We start from the raw sequence: 17,962 nt of genomic DNA, 5'->3' as shown, positions 1-17,962 counted from the left end.
TCCATCAGCACAGGTGCCCAGCCCCGTCGACTGCCTCCCCAATACCACCGGCATCCACAGGAACAGGTCAGCTAGGCCCCCGACCCTGCACTGCCCAGCAGGCAGGCGGCAACAGAAATGGCACGGGATCCTGTGCTTTCCGTTCTTCCAATCTTGAGATTGGCCGGTCTGAGCATCAGCTGTGAAACTCCTGCCTCACCCCACCCCTCCTCCATCCACACAGAAGGGGAGTGTCCAATGTGACCCTGGGCATCCCCCTGTCCCCTCCCTGGGCTTGAGCCACAGGACACCAGAGGCTGTGTCATGCCAGATGTGGCTTCTGCAGTCCCTCCGCCCACGCCTGCGGGACCTGCTCCCACTCCAGGCTGGCCTGACTGAAACACAGCTACTCTCCCACCTTGCAGTGTTCTGGATACTTGGCGACTTTAGGAGCAGGCGGCACCTGGCCAGTTCCGCACACCAACAACGAGGCCCACAGGGCCTATCAGGAGCCCCCAGCCTTCTCCCACAGAGCCCCAGGCTGGGGCCCTGGCACAGCGGCAGGCATGGACACAGTGGCAGGTACCAAGCACAGCTCTGTCCGGGCACCTGCAGAGCCCCAGCCAGACCCCGTCCCCAGAACAAGCCCACAGGGCAGCAAGCCAGGGTCCCCTAGGACACCTCAAGTGGCTCCCCAAGCCGCTCACCAGTGGGTCCTAAGCAGCAGCCTTGACTGGGGCTGTTTGGTATTTGACCTTGCAGGTGGACACATCCCGCCTTCAGCTCTGTCCTGGGTGCCCGTCCGGCCCCAGTCCACCCACGGAGTCCCTGAGAAGCACTGGGGGACTCCAACCTCATCATCAATATTTTTCCCGTGTCTAAACTTGGGTCAGTTTATTCAGGGCTAATGGACAAGTCAAGCAGTGAGAGATCAGACCATCTTCCCCGTACTCAGGTAGCAAGGCCTAAGGGGACAAGCTGTGGAAACTGCATGGGAGACAGAGCACCCAAAGAAGGCTCTAGAAGCAGGCGCTCAGAGCAGGCCCTCCCCACCCCCAGGAATTACATCCTAGTGCCTGTGGCCGGAAGTAGTACTGGAACTCTGCCCCTTCTATGTCTGGTACTGGACTGGTATCATGGTCTAATAAACTAATCCTCCACCTGTGGCGTCTAGCATCTGGTAAGAGTGCCTGTTCAAGTCCCGGCTGTTCCATCTGCACTCCAGCTCCCTGCTTGTGGCCTGGGAAAGCAGTGGCAGACAGCCCAAGTTTTTGGGTCCCTGTACCCACAGGGAGACTTGGAAGAAACTCCTGGCTTCCAGCTTCAGACGGGTCCAGCTAGTCACTCCCTAACTAAGGAGTGAACCAGCAAATGTAAGACTTTTTCTTGTCTTTCTCTCTGTGAGTCTTTCAAGTAACAAATATATCTTTAAAAATTTTCCTCAAGTTAGGGTCCAATGCGGTAGCCTAGAGGTTAAAGTCCTCGCCTTGCATGTGCCAGGATCCCATATGAGTGCCGGTTCTAATCTTGGTGGCCCCGCTTCCCATCCAGTTCCTGTCTGTGGCCTGGGAAAGCAGTCGAGGACAGCCCAAAGCCTTGGGACCCTGCACCCACATGGGAGTCCCAGAGGAGGCTCCTGGCTCCTGGCTTCAGGTTGCTCAGCTCAAGCCATTGTGGCCACTTGGGGAATGAATCATCAGATGGAAGATCTTCCTCTCTGTCTCTCCTCTTCTCTGTATATCTGACTTTCCAATAAATCTTTTAAAATTTTTTTTTCATCAAGCTAGCCAAGTGTTAAAAGGCATATTCTATTGTCCCACATGAAGTGTAATGAACCCACACAGCTAACTGGAAGAGTGTGACTGGAAAGAGATCAGCAGGGGGTGGGATGGTGCAGTGGCGGGGGAGGGGGGGAGGGGGGTGGGGGCACGTGTAGAGCCTGGCCCAGCATCTTTCCTTCCACTACCATCCCCCTCCCCCGCCACCTGGCCTCTCACGCGCCTCCAGGGGCTGCATGTGTCCGATCCCATCCCCGCCCCTGCCTGGGTTGAGCATGGCAACACGTAAAGCAGATCAAAGCAGATCTCATCGGTGAACTGCAAAAGTAACAGGAGACGCTGCACTAACCCGGTTTGCACTTGTGGAAACACTGCAAGCAAACCTACCGCTAGAAAGGCGCCCATGCCCAGCGGTCCCCCAAATCAGGAGTCTGGGGTGTCACCTGGCCCTACCCACGCAGTCCACCCTTCTCAGGGGAATTCATAAAACACCATTCCCAGGTTCTCTTATGTGCTCCAGATCGGGTCAGACTTTAAGCACCAACCTATCGCATCCAGCTACAAAGCTGGAGAAAGTGACAAGGCTGTGCATGACGCAGACCAGGCCTTACTGGAGTCTGAAGCCATTGTGCCCCGATGCAAAGCAAGCTGGCACGCAGGCCCCAGGCCACACAGAAGCTGGGTAACTTCCTGCCAGAAGCTAAGGTAAATTAGGGTCACTCACTAATTAGCTCAACTCTGTCAACCCTCCATCCAAACCCCCCACCCTTGCTGCCAGATCCACAGCCAGAAAAACAGTTCCCCGCCCCCAACACGCTCCCCAGTGCTAAGGCAGCGACACCCGCCCTGGGGGCTGTTTGGAGAACCATGAACTTTGGAGCCCTGGTGCCCACTGGGCAAACAGACGCAACCTGCCGTGTTTCCCCGCAACTGGTCTACAACAAACATGGACTGTCCGCGGGCTTCAGTGCCAATCCCAGATCCCGGGCAAGGGAAGCTGCCACCAGCCACGCCTTGGCACCTGCACGCAGCAGCCTGCACACCAACTGACTGACGCTTCCACGGAGTCTTTCCAGAAACACCTTTTGAACAGGTGCATCTGGAATGTGCATCTTTTCTGTTTCTGAAAGCAGGGCGTTGGAACTGTTGCCTGAACAATTCTGCTGCTGGCAGCATGTGGGGACCACCTGAGGCGTTCACCAGGAGCAACAGGAGACTGTCCTAAGGTGCAGAGGGTTAATTGTTGGCTGGAACACGGCAATGCCACAACGCAGTCCTGGCTACTTGGCTTCCCTCCAACTTCCCACCCGCCCCTGGGAAGGCAGTGGAAAGCAGAACTTGGCCCCTGCAGTGGTGTGAGAGACCAGGATGCAGTTCTTGGCTCTTGACTGACCTGGTCCAGCCACAGCTTTTGCAGCCATTTGGAGAGTGAACCAGCAGATGGAATCTGCGCGCGCGCGCGTGTGTGTGTGTGTGTGTGCGTGTGTGTGTGCCTCCTTCTCTGCCACTCTGCCTTTCAAACAAATAAACAATCTTAAAAAAAAAAAAAAAGAAAGAAAAGAAAAGAACGTGAGAATTCCAATCAATCACATATCACCAACTTTTCCTTAAACCACAACCCAGTTCAAGAGCCTGACAGTCTCCACACTTTGCCAGAAAGCACAGAAAAACAGCTGAGCCCTTCCGGCGAGAGGTGCTTTTTGAGCATTTTGTGGACCTGGAGCTCACTGCACACACCTGGGGCGCAGTGCAGCCTGCCTCAGCCTCCAGCCTCACCCCAGGCCTCTCCCAGGAAGACCCTCCAACCCGCAGCAGAAAGGGTGAGAGGTGAAAGGTCATGATTGCTGCAACAGAGTCTGCGCCCTTCTTCTAAACCACAACGGCATTCTTAACCTTGCCACGAAAGGCAGCCTGGCTAACCTTTAGGGACACACGGACAGGGATCTCAGGTTCAAAGCCATTCTATCCACCAACACTACAATAGGGACATTTTCTCAAAATCAGGACATTGCTAATCTCTCTGAGCTTCCTTCTCCGGGCCAGCAATGCCATCAAATATCACCAGCTGCTTTTAAAAAATTAGTTTCACTTACGGAAGGAAAAAAATACAGCCCGAGGTGTACAAAAGACAAATGCTGGGCAAAGCGGCGCCCCCTGGGCCAGCGCTGGAGTGAAGGACAGACCGATTCCTTTTGGGCATTGTTCCGTTGATGCATCTCCGCCCACGCTCCATTTCCTAACGGAAGGTATGCCTTTTATTACTTCCATTCATCAGTTTAAAATCCCCACTTCTGAGAAAGTGAAGTCTTAGTTCCAAACAGCTGGAAACAAGCCTCAGTGCGCCTGCGTCTGGCACCCCGGGGGTTGGATCTCCTGGATGAAGCCACCGCTCTGAGCCCTGTAAGCCCTGTTCTAGCAAACGTGCTAAGAGGCTGCCGGCTACCAGGGGATGGAAACTTCGGCCGTCTCAAGGCCACACCAGTCGAACAAATTTAGACTTTCCAAGGAGTAGCACAAATTGGAATCGTCTGATACTAACTTGATCCCCACCCCCAACTTTTACTGGAGACATTGTTGCCATGCCAAAGGACTCGACATCAGCCAGGTCCCTGGGTGTGCCCCCGAGCAAGGAGCGCTAAGCAGACAGGAGCCGGTCCTTCCAAGAAGCAGAGCCTCAGCCCGACTCACTGCACAGAAGCCTGCAAACAGGAACGGAGACAGCAGGGCCCGGCTGTCAAATGCAAGCACTCCTCCTGCCTCCCAGGCGGGCCTCCCGAGAGAGTGAGCCACGAGACCAGACAGGGCTGGGCCTCCTTTCGCACATCTGTGAAACGGGACTAGCAGCTCCTTCGTTAAAGTGCGAAGTAAATAAAGACGCAAATGAGACACTGACTTAGGCGGCTCAGCACGACCCTGCGCCGTGGCATCGCCGCACACCCGGCGTGAAGGCAGAGCCGAGAGCCGGGACCCAGGCTTCTGACGTTCGGTGCCCACGACGGCCTCTCCGGCTCGTTGGTCCGCGTCCCCTCGGGGCGTGACGCCCGCCAATGCGCGCCCAGGGCAGTCCCTGCTTTCATCAACAGGTGCGCAAGAAACCGCGCCAGGCAGCAGAGTCCCAAGTCCCTCCTGGAGGTGGCCAGGACGGTGCCCCGAACGAGCGCCTGCCGGACAGCGGCGGGACCCGACCCCGGGCCGGACGAGCGGGCGCGCGGAGCGGGGAGGCCCCGAGCGAGGCCAGCAGAAGCAGTTAGGGGAGCTCTCCCGCACCCTGGCACCGCTCCCTCTCTCCCAAGAAGCCGCTTCCAGCGTGGTCCCCGCGCCGCGCCGCTCTCACTCACCCAGCGTGGCCACCGTGCCGGCCTCGAAGAGCAGGGCGTCGTCGCGCCCGCGCGCCTCCAGCAGGACGCTGGGGTCCCCCGTGCTCTCCAGCCGCCCGAGCAGCCGCAGCCCCTTGCTCAGGGCCATGGGCGCCGGCCGGGGCTGGGCGCGCGCAGCCCGCAACTTGCAGGACGCTGCGCCTCCGCCGCCGCCGCCGCCGCGGGCCGGGCTCCTCCCCGGCTGCTCCCGCGCCGCCCCGACCAGGTGAGGGCTTCTCCCCAGGGCGCCGCGCTCCCCCCAGCGGCCAGGCGGCGGCTCGCGGCCGGCCTCGGGCCCCGCAGCCCGGGGCTGGCGGCCGGGGAGGGGTCGCGGGCGGCCCGGGAGATGCCACACATTCCTCGGCGCGGAGGAGGCGCCCGCCGCGGGGCCTGCACGGGCCGGGCCTTCCCGGCCGCCCGCAGCCTTATATGGGCAGCCCGGAGCCCGCGGCTGCTCCAGGGACCCCCGACCCCATCCGGGGCCGGGCGGGAACAGCGTCTGCTGCAGCTGGGGGTGGGCCCGCGCGGGACGCCCCGCGACTCCCCCGGCCTCTGCCCGCGAGGCAGGTCTTAGGGCCCGGCGGGCGGGAGGTTGTCCTCGGGCCGAGTCAGGGTGGCTCAGAGCTCGGCGCCCGCGGCCAAGCCGAACATCTGGACACTCCTCGCTCCCAGCCCTCTCTACCCTGAGGAGCAGAGTTGTGGGCCGAGCCCAGGGGTCTCTGCGGCTCCTCTCTGACGGAGTGGGCCCCAGGCGGACATCCTGACACCTTCAAGGGTGCCCCCCAGGGCCTTGTGAGATGCAGCCCTGGCACCGACGCTCCACCTGCGCTGCGGCTGGCGTGCTCCACTTCCCATCCGGCTACCTGTCTAAGGTCTGGGAAAGATGGCCTAAGACCTTGGGCCCGGGTATCCACATGGGAAACCTGGAAGAAGCTGCTAACTCCAGGCTTCGACCCTTCCCAGCTCTGGCAGTTCTTGCCGCTGGGGAGTGAGCCAGGGGATGGAAGATCTCTCTCTCCTCTCTGTAACTCTACCTTTCAAATTAAAAAATCTTATTAAAAAAAAAAAGTTTTCCTGGGCCTAACGGCTGAAGTCCTTGCCTTGAATGCACTGGGATCCCATATAGATGCTGGTTCATTTCCTGGTAGCCCCCCCCCCTCCTATCCAGCTCCCTTCTTGTGGCTGATTGTCTCAGGCTCCAGCCATTCCAGCCACTTGGGGAGTGAATCAGCAGATGGAAGATCTTTCTTTCTGTATTTCCTTGTCTCTGTATATCTTCCTTTCCAATAAAAAGAAATAAATCTTAAAAAAAAAAATTCCTGGGCCCAGCACAATAGAGTAGTGGTTAAGGTCCTGACCTTGGGTGTGCCAGGATCCCATATGGGTGCCAGTTCTAATCCCAGCAGTTCCACTTCCCATCCAGCTCCCTGGTTGTGGCCTGGGAAAGCAGCTGAGGATGGCCCAAAGCTTGGGACCCTGCACCCGCATGGGAGACCCAGAGGAGGCTCCAGGCTCCTGGCTCCTAGCTTCGGATCCGCTGAGCTTCAGCCATTGTGCTCACTTGGGGAGTGAATCATTGGACGGAAGATCTTCTTCTCTGTCTCTCCTCCTCTCTGTACATCTGCCTTTCCAATAAAATAAATAAAGCTAAAAAAAAAGTTCCTGCCAGCTCTTGAAGCCTTCCGTTAGTGGACTCTAGGACATTAGCAACTCAAAAAGAACCATTACTACCATTATTAGTAGCAGTATCATTGGGCAGAATCCAGTAACCATTGGGAAGAATCCTCTGTCCTGACTCGGGCTATGTTCAAGTGTGTGAACTTGGGGCATTCAGGTCAAGTCAACCTCCAGAGATCAGTGCACAGGTTCAATTCCCCGCTGCTCTGCCTCCAGTCCGGCTCCCAGCTAATGCTCCTGGGAGGCATCAGGGATGGCTGAGGCTTTAGTCCCTGCCACCCACGTGAGAGACCCAGATGGAGCTCCTGGCTCTTGGCTTCAGTCTGGCCCAAGCCCAACTGTTGCCATTTGGAGGTGAGTTATCGAACCGTGGATAAAATTTTTCTCCCTCTCCCAGTTTTTTGGTTTTGTTCTTTTGTTTTTAATGACATAACAATGCATGATCCTCTCCACAGGCAGCCGGCTGGGGAGCCATTAGTGTGTGCAGAAAGCGACTGACATTGAACCTTTCATTCCTGATTTTGCTGGAGCCTAAAAGATGAGCAATTGATGCATGGAGCCACCCACCCATCACTCCTGCAGGCTTGGGCATGGCAGAGCGGGTGGGAAGAGGGAGAGGCTAGCCCTACTCCACCCCCAGCCTGGAGGTGACCAAAGCCGGGACCACCTGGGAGCCTGGGAACCCAGCAAATGAGCCAAGCAGAGGCCAGTGGGGTACCCATGCAGAATGGGTCCTCAGCCCAGGGTGACCATCCTGCCAGGGGCCATTTGGGAGTCATAAGGGCAAAGGTGACCAGGCACCCAGTAGATCCCCACCCCATTCCTGCACTGGGGCAGGGGAAGGCCACGTGAGGTGACGTAAACCACGCAGAAGCAACCCCAGGAGCAAATCCCAGGTCACACCTCCGCAGGAGAGGCCAGAGGCAGAGCAGCTGCAGGGGCGGGCCCTCCAGGGAAAAACATTGGGCAGAAATAGTCCCAGAGGACTGGGAAGCCCTGGGTGCAGCCGGAGCAGGGTGTGGCCAGAGCAGGGTGGGGCCTTCAACCCCGGGGCTGTGGTGGTGACCTTGAGTCATGAGCAGTCTGGCTGGCGGGTTGGGCCGGGGAACTAGCTGGCTCCCAGGGAAGGCAGGCAGGAAGTGCAGCCTGCTGTAGGAGCTGGGCTGCAGACAGAGAGAAGGAAAGAGATGCTGGGGGGCCCCAGCATGCACCAGGGATCTCACCACCCCTCTGCTTCCCTCTTTGGGTCCCACTTCATAAGCGCACTCCAGGGTCTGTCTGCAGCTCTTGGCTTGGTTCCCAGTGACCCAGGCTCCAAGCTGAGATGGGCTTCTGCGAGGTGCACGGGGTGCACAGGGAGGTTGGACTGCTGACTTTCACACCTCTGGTCTCCCGGGTTCAGGGATCTGTGAGGAGGGTGTGGCCTAGCTGGGGTGGGGCTCCCCGCCCTTCCTCAGCCACACTCACAGGAGTGGTCTGAGGAGGACTCAGCCCCCTCCGCCCTTTGTCTCTTGGTCTCTGCCCCGCCCTCCCCCAGGTGGATCTGGGTGCCCTCCATGTCACCCAGCCCTCACAGCAGGCAGAGTGCCCACTGAGTACTCTGTAGGTATTCAGCTCCCGCCTCCGGAGAGCCCCGCCTGCTCACACCGGGTCTGCAGACTTCTGGCTTGCAAAGGTGCAGTTTGGTCCTCCCTGACCTTTTCAGATCAACTGCCCTTCTTAGCAGCCAATTTCTAACAGCATAAAGAGCTGGCACATGCATTCTGCTTGCCAGCCATTTTTCCCAGGCGGACTTAAACGTTCCATGCTCTCTTGCCTAGAACCCATGGATTCCAGTGCCTAAGCCAGTGCCTGGTATATAACTGGCATCCAGAAAGACCCCAGCACTGAATACAGGGGCCTGCAGGGTGGGGGTAGGGAGAGAGAATACAGGGAACTGTGGGTGGGGGGAGAATATGAGCACCTATGGGAGCGAGGGGGGGTCACAGCCTTCGGTCACCTCCGCTGGGCATCCACACTGATGATGAGAGAGGGAAAGGATTATGAAATGCCCAGTGCAGTAGCCTTGCGGTTAAAGTCCTCGCCTTGTACGTACCAGGATCCCATATGGGCGTCAGTTCTAATCCCAGTGGCCCCACTTCCCATCCAGCTCTCTGTTTCTGGCCTGGGAAAGCAGTCGAGGACGGCCCAAAGCCTTGAGACCCTGCACCTGCATGGGAAACCCAGAGGAGACTGCTGGCTCCTAGCTTTGGATCAGCTCAGCTCTGGCCATTGCGGCCACTTGGTGAGTGAACCAGCAGGCGAAAGATCTTCCTCTCTGTCTCTCCTCTTTGTATATCTGACTTAACAATAAAAAATTTTCAATCTTTTATTAAAAAGGAATTACCCACTGAGGCCCGGTGGCGTGGCCTAATGGCTAAAGTCCTTGCCTTGAACACGCTGGGATCCCATATGGGCACCAGTTCTAATCCTGGCAGCTCCACTTCCCATCCAGCTCCCTGCTTGTGGCCTGGGAAAGCAGTCGAGGACGGTTCAAAGCCTTGGGACCCTGCACCTGCAAGGGAGACCCAGAAGAGGTTCCTGGTTCCCGGCTTCGGATAGGCGCAGTACCGGCAGTTGCACTCACTTGGGGAGTGAATCATCGGACGGAAGATCTTCCTCTCTGTCTCTCCTCCTCTCTGTATATCTGACTTTGTAATAAAAATAAATAAATCTTAAAAAAAAAAAGATTACTCACTAAGCACCTACTGTGTGTTCTGGATACCAGCACAGAGCAGGAAACGAAGCTGACAAGCCCTTGCCACATAAAGGAAGTCACACAACACAGTGTGCCAGCGGGGACCAGGGGGCAGTCAGAGGCTGGGGGTACATAGGTTTGGGCTTCAGTGTTTATTTTTGCTGATTTGAAAGGCAGAGAGAGAGAGAGAGAGAGAGAGAGAGAGAGAGAGAGATCTACCCCTGCTGGTTCTCCCCTGAAATGCCTTCAAGAGACAGGACTGGGCCAGGCTGCAGCAGGAGCCAGGAGTTCCAGCCTGGTCTCCCTCATGGGAGGCAGGGAACCAAATCCTGGAGCCGCCCCTGCTGCTCCCAGGGTACACATCAGCAGGAAGCCGGAGTTGGCAGCAAACCCAGGCACTCTGCTGTGGGCTGCAGGCTTCCCAAGCAGCGGCTTAGTAACTACCCCTGGGAATACATAGCGTGCCACAGGGCGGTCAAGTTGGGAAGTGACATCCCAGTTAGGGTATGGGGTGTGTGATGGGCAGTCCTGGTGCCTGCAGGGGCACCCCTGGGCTGCAGGGGAGGGGGTCAGACTGGAGGCCAGGAGGGAGATGAGCCCAGAGTAAACACCAGTGCAAGGGAGAGAGAGTGGGCAGGACCAGGTAGCAGGCTATGGCTCTGATTCCACGAGTTGCTGGCTGTTCTGGCCCCCAGGGCCATGGCTGGGGTGCGTGACAAACAGCTGGGTAGTAGGGTAGGTGTTCAAAGAGTGAGTCAGTGGGATGGGCTGTCAGGGCAGGCGTAGGGGCCCGGGAGGGCGAGAGGAGCTTGGGTGACTCCGAGATTTTGGCTCGAGCCACCGGAAGCTTGGCATTGTCATTGGCTGAACTGGGCAGGTGGCAGGCGGCAGTGGACGGGCTGGCACATGTTGCAAACCCCGTGGAGGTGCTGAGCAGGCCCTGGGCTGTGCAGGTCTGAAACCCAAGGGCGAGGTCTGCGCAGGGAAGTGAGCACAGGGTCCTTGGTGTTGAAAACCAAAGGTGAGTGAATTGAAAAAAATGTCAGGTGTTTGTCACACACACAAGAGATCAGGCCACAAACTGTGACTTGTGACTCAGCAGTTTCCAGGGCATGAGGGAGGCGTGCCAGCCGCCTAGGGCTGGTGGGCACACCCCAGCACTGTTACTAAAGGCCAGCAGGGCTGTCTGGAGCCCGTGTGTCCACTGCCGACGGGGTCAGTCTCGCTCAAGTGCTCTGACCCAGACGCAAAGCTTATGCCTCCCGTTTGGCTCATGATGGCAGCCACCAGCCATCGAGAAGTCAACGCAAGGGGGCTTTGGCCAGCAAGGTGGTTGGCCTTGGGGTATGGCATAGCAGGTCTCGGGGGACGTCACAGGTTCAGGCGAGTGGTGAGGACTGCCCAGGGGTCACGGCTGGCTGCGGATGGCAACAAGGCAAAGCATGCAGTCTACTCCGGAGCCCTCCTGAGTGATGCTGGGGCAACAGGTCAGGGTCCTTTCAGGCCCAGCCAGCTCCCCATCCCCTCTCTCACTCTCCCACTCCCAATAGGTGGTGACAGCTGCTACATGGGACCCTCACAAGGGGCCTGAATGAAGGTGGGGGGACCCAAGTCACTCTGGGAGGACTCCCGTTTCATCCAGTCCAGAATCTCCATTAGGGAAGACCAATGACACACGTTCGCTCTGCCTTTCCAGGCTGCACCAGGCGCTGCACCTAAGGGCTCTCCTCAAGTAGAGGTGCACTCTGCTCAGGTCCCCGTTCCCTCTGTGTCAGGCAAACCTGACACCTCAAGCCAGGGACTTCATCCACAGGGACACTGAGTCTCCCTGCTTGGTGTCGGCACGTTTTGAAGGGCTCTAGTCCTGCTTTTAATTTTTAAAAGTGATTTATTTGATGGGTAGAGATACAGAATTCCCCCCACTGGTTTCCATCCTGAGTGACTGTAATGGCCAGGGCGGGGGCCCAGCCAAAGCCAGGAGCCCGAACTCTGGGTCCCAGGGGCTCATGCATGTGTGAGCTGGATTACAAGTGGAGCAGCGGGTCTGGTGTGGTGACCTAGTAGCTGAAGTCCTCGCCTTGAATGCGCCAGGATCTCATATGGGCACCAGTTCTAATCCTGGCAGCTTCATTTCCCATCCAACTCAGTGCTGTGGCCTGGGAAAGCAGTCGAGGACGGCCCAAAGCTTTGGGTTCCTGCACCCATGTGAGAGACCTGGAAGAAGTTCCTGGCTCCTGGCTTTGGATCAGCACAGTACCAACTATTGCGGTCACTTGGGGAGTGAATCATCGGACGGAAGATCTTCCTCTCTGTCTCTCCTCCTCTCTGTATATCTGCCTTTCCAATAAAACCTAATCTTAAGAAAAAAAAAGAAGTGGAGCAGCCAGGACTCACAGCAGCACCCATATGGAACGCCAGCTTTGGAGGCAAGTATTGTTGCATCCAACCCGAGCCTCTCCCCAGGAAGTGCAGCCCAGACAACTCCGCAAAGCAGCCAAGCTTACTGAGGAGGCAGGTGAACAGACGAGCCAGCCGGGTCAGCTCTCCTTCAGAGTGACCCCGAGGTGAGGGCTACTCGGGTTTTTATAGAGTGGGTGAGTTGGGCAGTCATAGGAGGCAGCCATGGGAACCAGGGGGACTGGCAGGGAATAATGAACCTTGTGCTTTGGCTCAAAAAGCAGGAAGCTGGCAAAGCTTTATACAGAAGCATAAACAGCAAACTTCTACAGGCCTGAACCAAAGTGACTCCATTTTGTGACTAGATTCTACAGTGCTTAAACCACTGTGCCACAATGCTTGTCCCTTACTTTGTTTTAAAAAATTTTTAAAAGATTTATCTATTTTAATTGGAAAGATAGATTGACAGAGAGAAGGTGAGACAGAGAGAAATGATTCTACATCTGCAGCTTCACTCCTCAAGTGACCACAATGCCCAGACCTGAGCTGATCTGAAGCCAGGAGCCAGGAGCTTCCCAGGGTTCCAAGGCTTTGGGCCATCCTCCACTGCTTTCCCAGGCCACAGGTAGAGAACTGGATGGGAAGTGGAGCTGTCAGGACATGAACTGGTGTCTATATGGGATGCTGGCACTTAAAGGTAGAGGATTAGCCAATCCATTGTGCCTGCCTCTGTTTTTAAACACATTTAATTGTTTTCAACAACTTTGAAATGCATATTTACAGAGACATGCATGAGTACACACACTTTCTTCACTCACTGGCTCAACCACAAACGCCCACAATAGCTAGCTGGGGTTGAGCCAAGCCAAAGCTAGGTGCCTAGAGTCCCATGTAGGTTCCACTGGTGGTCGTTTGCTGCTCGGAACCTCAACTCACTCACCTGTAGGGGACGTGGGGCTGAGGCCAGGCTCTGAGAGAGGGAGGTGGCTCAGGCTGGAGCCTGGCCTGCAGCAGGCACGCAGGGCAGCAAGAGCTTGCACATGGCTGTCTGCTGTCCTGCTGGCCCCCCCACCCCAGGATGTCCAGGCCACAGCGGTGGGTGCTGCATGGCCTCGCCCGATCCCCACCACCTTGCTCAGTGTGTCCTTGTGCCCCTGCTCGGTGGGAGTGGCTCCTGGGGACGTGGAAGCTCAGCTGTCCCATGCCTTGGTTTCTATACTGAGTCCAGATTTCAGCACGGAGCCACCTGAAGTGTCAGACATGTAGTGACAGCCCAGCGTGGGAGTTGCCACCACCAGACAATGGGGACAGCAGGGCAGCCCCTTTTAGGCTGGCAGGTGGGAGGTAGCCACCCTGGGCAGCCTGGCATCCCAGTGGTGTGGATGAGTGGGCCAGGTGTGGGGGGGCTGCAGCATAAAGTTTTGCCACATGCCAGCACTCGACCCCCACACAGGGCTGGACATGCAGCCTTGTAACTGCTACAAATGCATGGGCAGTCGGCGAGGCCAGTGTGCATGGGGGTGTATGGGAGTGCTGACATGGCTTAGGAGATGACAACAGCGTGGGCCCTGGAGCTGGGGCTCCTGGACCCCACTCACCACCCAGGGAATGTACCTGGCCATTGCAGGGCACCCCTCCGGAAGGCAAGGCTGCAGGTCACAGGGCGCCCTCTGTCCTGCCGCTCTCCTGGCCTCTGCTCCAATCCCCAGAGCTAACACACCTGTTAGTGGGTGTGGCTCAACTCAGGGAAGTTTTACTCCCTGTTAGGGCAAGACCAAGCTCCCACACAGTGGTGCTAGGCTGCTGGTTGGCCTCCAACACCCCAGCTGGAAAAATACACCTGTCGCAGGCGGCTGGGGGCAGTCACCCCCACATGCACCCCTGCCAGGCAGTGCCCACACTAGGCAGGGCTGCTGGCCTAAGGACAAGAGCTGGATGAGCAGATGGGGGTTCCTGGCTCTGAGCCCCACCCCAAACCCTCCTCCAGTGACACCCTGTTCCTGCCTGGGCTGCAAGACCCCAGAGAGAAAATGCCGGGAGATGTGTCATGGAAAGGGCCGTTCCGGTCCTCCGGAGAGCAGGATGAAGATGCAGAGTCCGGCCCAGGACACACGGGGGGAGGGGTTGCACCGGCCCTCAAACCGGCGTGAGCCATCCTAGCACGCCTTGTACTCCAAGAAGCTCTTCCAAGGTGTTGCTCCGCGTTACTGCTGGCTGTGGACAAGCTGGACATTTGATCCCTACACGGCGGGTCCCTTTCTAGTACCTTCCGCTTAGTAAAGTCTGAACACCCTGCATCCCAGTGCATACACACGTCTCTATCATAGCCATGCACAAGCTTTGGCTAAATATAGCAGGAACCTGAACTGAGTCGTAAGTGAACAAGAAGCTTCAAGAGTTGGCCAGTTCTCTCTTCTCCTTTAGCCTCTGTGTGCTGCCTTGAGAGCACAAAGCAGCTGCTTCAGCTCCAGGCATCAAAGCTGATATTCAAGGTAGAAAGAAGAGAGGAATTTAAGCCAGTTTCTTTGATTTAAAAGAGGCAATGACTTTTTCTGAGGCCTGCAACACACTCCCACTTAGGACTGTCCAGATCTATGTCTCATGACCTCTGTTAGTCACATGGTAGACTCTCCTGGTCTTTCCAGTGCAGAGGACAAGCAGGCAGGCAATGGGTTAGAAGGAAGGAGTTCGGGGCCGAGGAGCTGGCAGCCATTGAGCATCAGCTTTGCTCTGTTGGCATTGTGCTTAGGGCTGCTCTAGCTGCTGGGTTAACATGTCCTGCTCTGAACTTGGTGATGATGCATCATTTCCTTCCAAAAAGACACTTTTGTTTCCCCGCTTGTCGTTTACTTCCTTCCAGTCCTGGCGACAAGGACAGGAGTGGCCTCTGACCTGTGCAGGGAGTCCTGCACTGAGGCCTTGGCGACCCTGCCTCTCTGGCCTCATCCGTCCTGGCTAGCTACGGTGGGTTTTCCTGGTTTGCTGATGGTCGCTGGGGCTGCAGGTGTGCTGGGCACAGCTGGGCAACCTGCGGTAGCTTGGCTGCAGCGCTGGCTGGAATCCCACAGGAAGTGGGTCTGAATGTGGCCAGGGGCTGGCAATGCTGGCAATAACTGGGTGTGCTCTGCTCCTCGGCAGACCATGCCTGAGTCGCAGATCCAGGGGTGAACCCCTAAACGGTACAGCGAAAGTGCCTGGGCAGCAGGAAGTCCCCAACTATGGGAATTGGCCCCCAGCTGACACTGGCCATTTCTTCATAGGTAAAGCTTGTTTTCCCATCACCTCCAGAGGTGTCACTTTTACACATTTGAAAGGCAAAGAGAGAACCTTCCAGATGCTGGTTCACTTCTTTTTTTTTTTTTTAAAGATTTATTTTTATTTTTTTTTTATTGGAAAGGCAGATATACAGAGAGGAGAGACAGAGAGGAAGATCTTCCGTCCGATGATTCACTCCCCAAGTGAGCGCAACGGGCCAATACTATGCCAATCCGAAGCCAGGAGCCTCTTCCGGGTCTCCCACGCGGGTGCAGGTTCCCAAAGCTTTGGGCCGTCCTCGACTGCTTTCCCAGGCCACAGGCAGGGAGCTGGAAGGGAAGCGGGGCTGCCGGGATTAGAACCGGCGCCCATATGGGATCCCAGGCGTGCAAGGCGAGGACCTTTAACCACTTGCGCCACTGCGCCGGGCCCGCTGGTTCACTTCTTGAATGTCCATAACAGCCAGGGCTGGGCTGGGTCTGGGTCTCTCATGGGGATGGCAGGATCCCAAGGGCCTGCCCCGTCACTTGCTGCTGCCCAGGACTCCTGTGAGGGGGGGAACTGGGCTGGAGCGGGCAGGTGCTGGAGCCTTGCAAACAAGCCATGGGGGTGCCTGCAGGGTCTGTTCGCAAGCTGAGCCTGGGTGGAGAGCTGGACTGGGCACCTGCTCGAGCTTCCTGCTGGAGGTGGCCCCTGGCGCAAGCAGCACGCAGGCTCTGCAGGCCTCCTTGCTGGGTCACCACTGTGGCCAGATCTCCCAGCAGCCCCCACTGGTTAGCAACACCACCTTGGGGGTGGCAGGTTTCAGCATGCGTGCTGTTCGAGTGTCCGAGACCTCGGCTGATGAGCGCCGTCTGTGACAGTGGTGACAAAGGCACCCACAGGCAGGGTGCACTTTGGGTCTAACGGCGATGCTGCCACCTGGGCATCCTGCTGGTGCAGCCCCATGGGGAAGCAGTGACACCTCAAGGCCACCCACTGAGGTGGGTTCCTTGGCTCCCGGCTTTGGCCTTGGCGTGGTCCCAGCTGTAGCAGGCAATTATGGAGTGAACCTGTGGATGGCAGCTCTGCCTCTTGAAGAGAATTTTTCAAAGTCAAGTGGCAGGTCAGGTAATTCCCAGAGCTCATGCAGGGCTGGAAATGGGTCGTCTAAATGGGGCAGCAGGCAGTGTCTCCCCAAACTGAGTTACTCCCACGAGGGACCACATCCCTTTCCCGCCCCACCCCGGCAGCCACCATGCGGGTGGGGTCGGAATCTTGGTCCTGCGACGGGCTGTTTTCTCTCAGCGCGAGGGCTACCAGATCCACCTGTGGCCCAGGAGTTTTCATAGTCTCAGCTCTCAGCAGACTACAGGTACGTACAAAGTGCAATAGGAAGACACAACATAGAGGCCATCATAGAGTGGGAAGGGGGACTCCAGCCCGAGCCAGTTCCAGCTGGCAGGGGTGTGATCTCCCCACAGCGCACCCCATGTCCTGGGTGCTGCTCTCGTGTCCACGTCCTCTGCCTTCATGGGTGCTGTGGATAAACGTGGCTGTAGGAACCTAGCACCCAGCGTGACAGTACTGAGAACTGGAGCTTTGGTTACAGACCATGAGGGCTCTGGCCTTATGCTACTCCTTCCGGTAAGCCACAGACATTTCTTTAAGATCGACTGATTGATTTGAAAGCCAGAGTTACATACAGAGAAGGAGGGAGACACAACCTTCCACCTGCTGCTTCACTCCCAGGTGGCTGCATGGCCAAAGTGGGCCAGGCGGAAGCCAGCAACTTCCATGTGGGCTCAGGGACCCAAACTCTCGGGTCATTCTCTGCTTTCTCCAGGTACGTTAATTAGCAGGGAGCTGGATCTAAAGTGAAGTGGCTGAGACATGAACTAAACTCAAAATGTGGGCTCTCAAATGTTAAGAAAAGACATAGTATAATTATGTGGCCACTGGAAAGCATGCTTATGGATGTCTGGCTGGCAGGACAGGGACCACTGAAACTCACACACCAAGAGCTGGGAGTGACCGTCACAGCTGTGGACAGGACCTGCAGCTAGCGGGATGCGCCATTGGGCTGGTGGTTCCAACTACGCCATGAGCTTGGCAGCTCATTGCTTTGTGAAGGGTCGGAGTTGCCGAGGCAGAGCGTGTACGCTGCCTGTGCTCAGCGATGTGGAAAAGCTTGGGCAGGCTGGGCAAGGGCGGGCAGTCCCCGTCCCCTTCAGGGTGCACCTGACTCCACTGGCTGCCGCTGTACCGGATGATGTGAGCCTGGAGAATCCACAAGGACTTTATTATCCAGCTCTGCGTGCTGGCACCTGGCCGGGGCCTTGGAAGCTGTGTCGAGGGTAAGAGGGCAGGAAAGGGAAGGAGGAAAAAGGGACGCGACCTTGTTCTGTAACAACCCCACACTTGGCATGAACCAGCCTGCTTCCCATCACCCCCACGGGGGGATGAAGTGTCCTGCATAGGGACACCTCCTGACAGCAGCAAGTTGGGGACAGTGGTGTCCTTGGCAACAAGCTGGAGTCCCCCTGTCCCAGGGCTGGCTGAAGTACCCCCTGTGAAGGTGCTAGGGTTTCAGTCATGCTCAGCGCAAAGGGTGATGTGGGACCTGGCATATCCTCTCTGAATTACAGAACCAGTTGACTGAAGGGAACCCAGTGCAAGGGAGGGGTCTCTCAGCCGTGTCCCTCCTGGTGGCTGAAGGCAGGGGGCTCTCAGCGGTGGGGGTGGCAGGCTTCAGGGGGCAATACTCCCAAGCAGCTGTGCCCATCCGGGGTCAAGGCCTCATG

The 17,962-nt window shown here is 57.2% G+C and overlaps 1 protein-coding gene across 2 annotated transcripts in view; it reads right to left on the bottom strand.

Moving 5' to 3' along the window:
• Positions 1 to 5,222, bottom strand: part of SYNJ2 (synaptojanin 2) — an 80,786-nt gene extending 75,564 nt beyond the window's left edge. For both annotated transcript variants that reach the window (XM_040965402.1, XM_040965403.1), the window contains exon 1: positions 5,096 to 5,222. In XM_040965402.1, the coding sequence (XP_040821336.1) occupies positions 5,096 to 5,222 (127 nt within the window). The remainder of the gene's footprint in view (positions 1 to 5,095) is intronic.
• Between the last annotated feature and the right edge of the window lie 12,740 nt (positions 5,223 to 17,962).

Source organism: Ochotona curzoniae, unplaced genomic scaffold (assembly GCF_017591425.1).
Source record: "Ochotona curzoniae isolate NIBS_2020 unplaced genomic scaffold, NIBS_Ocur_1.0 scaffold_3890, whole genome shotgun sequence".
Taxonomy (NCBI): domain Eukaryota; kingdom Metazoa; phylum Chordata; class Mammalia; order Lagomorpha; family Ochotonidae; genus Ochotona; species Ochotona curzoniae.
Note: the sequence above shows the minus strand (reverse complement) of the source record. Positions and strands in the feature narration are given on the sequence as shown.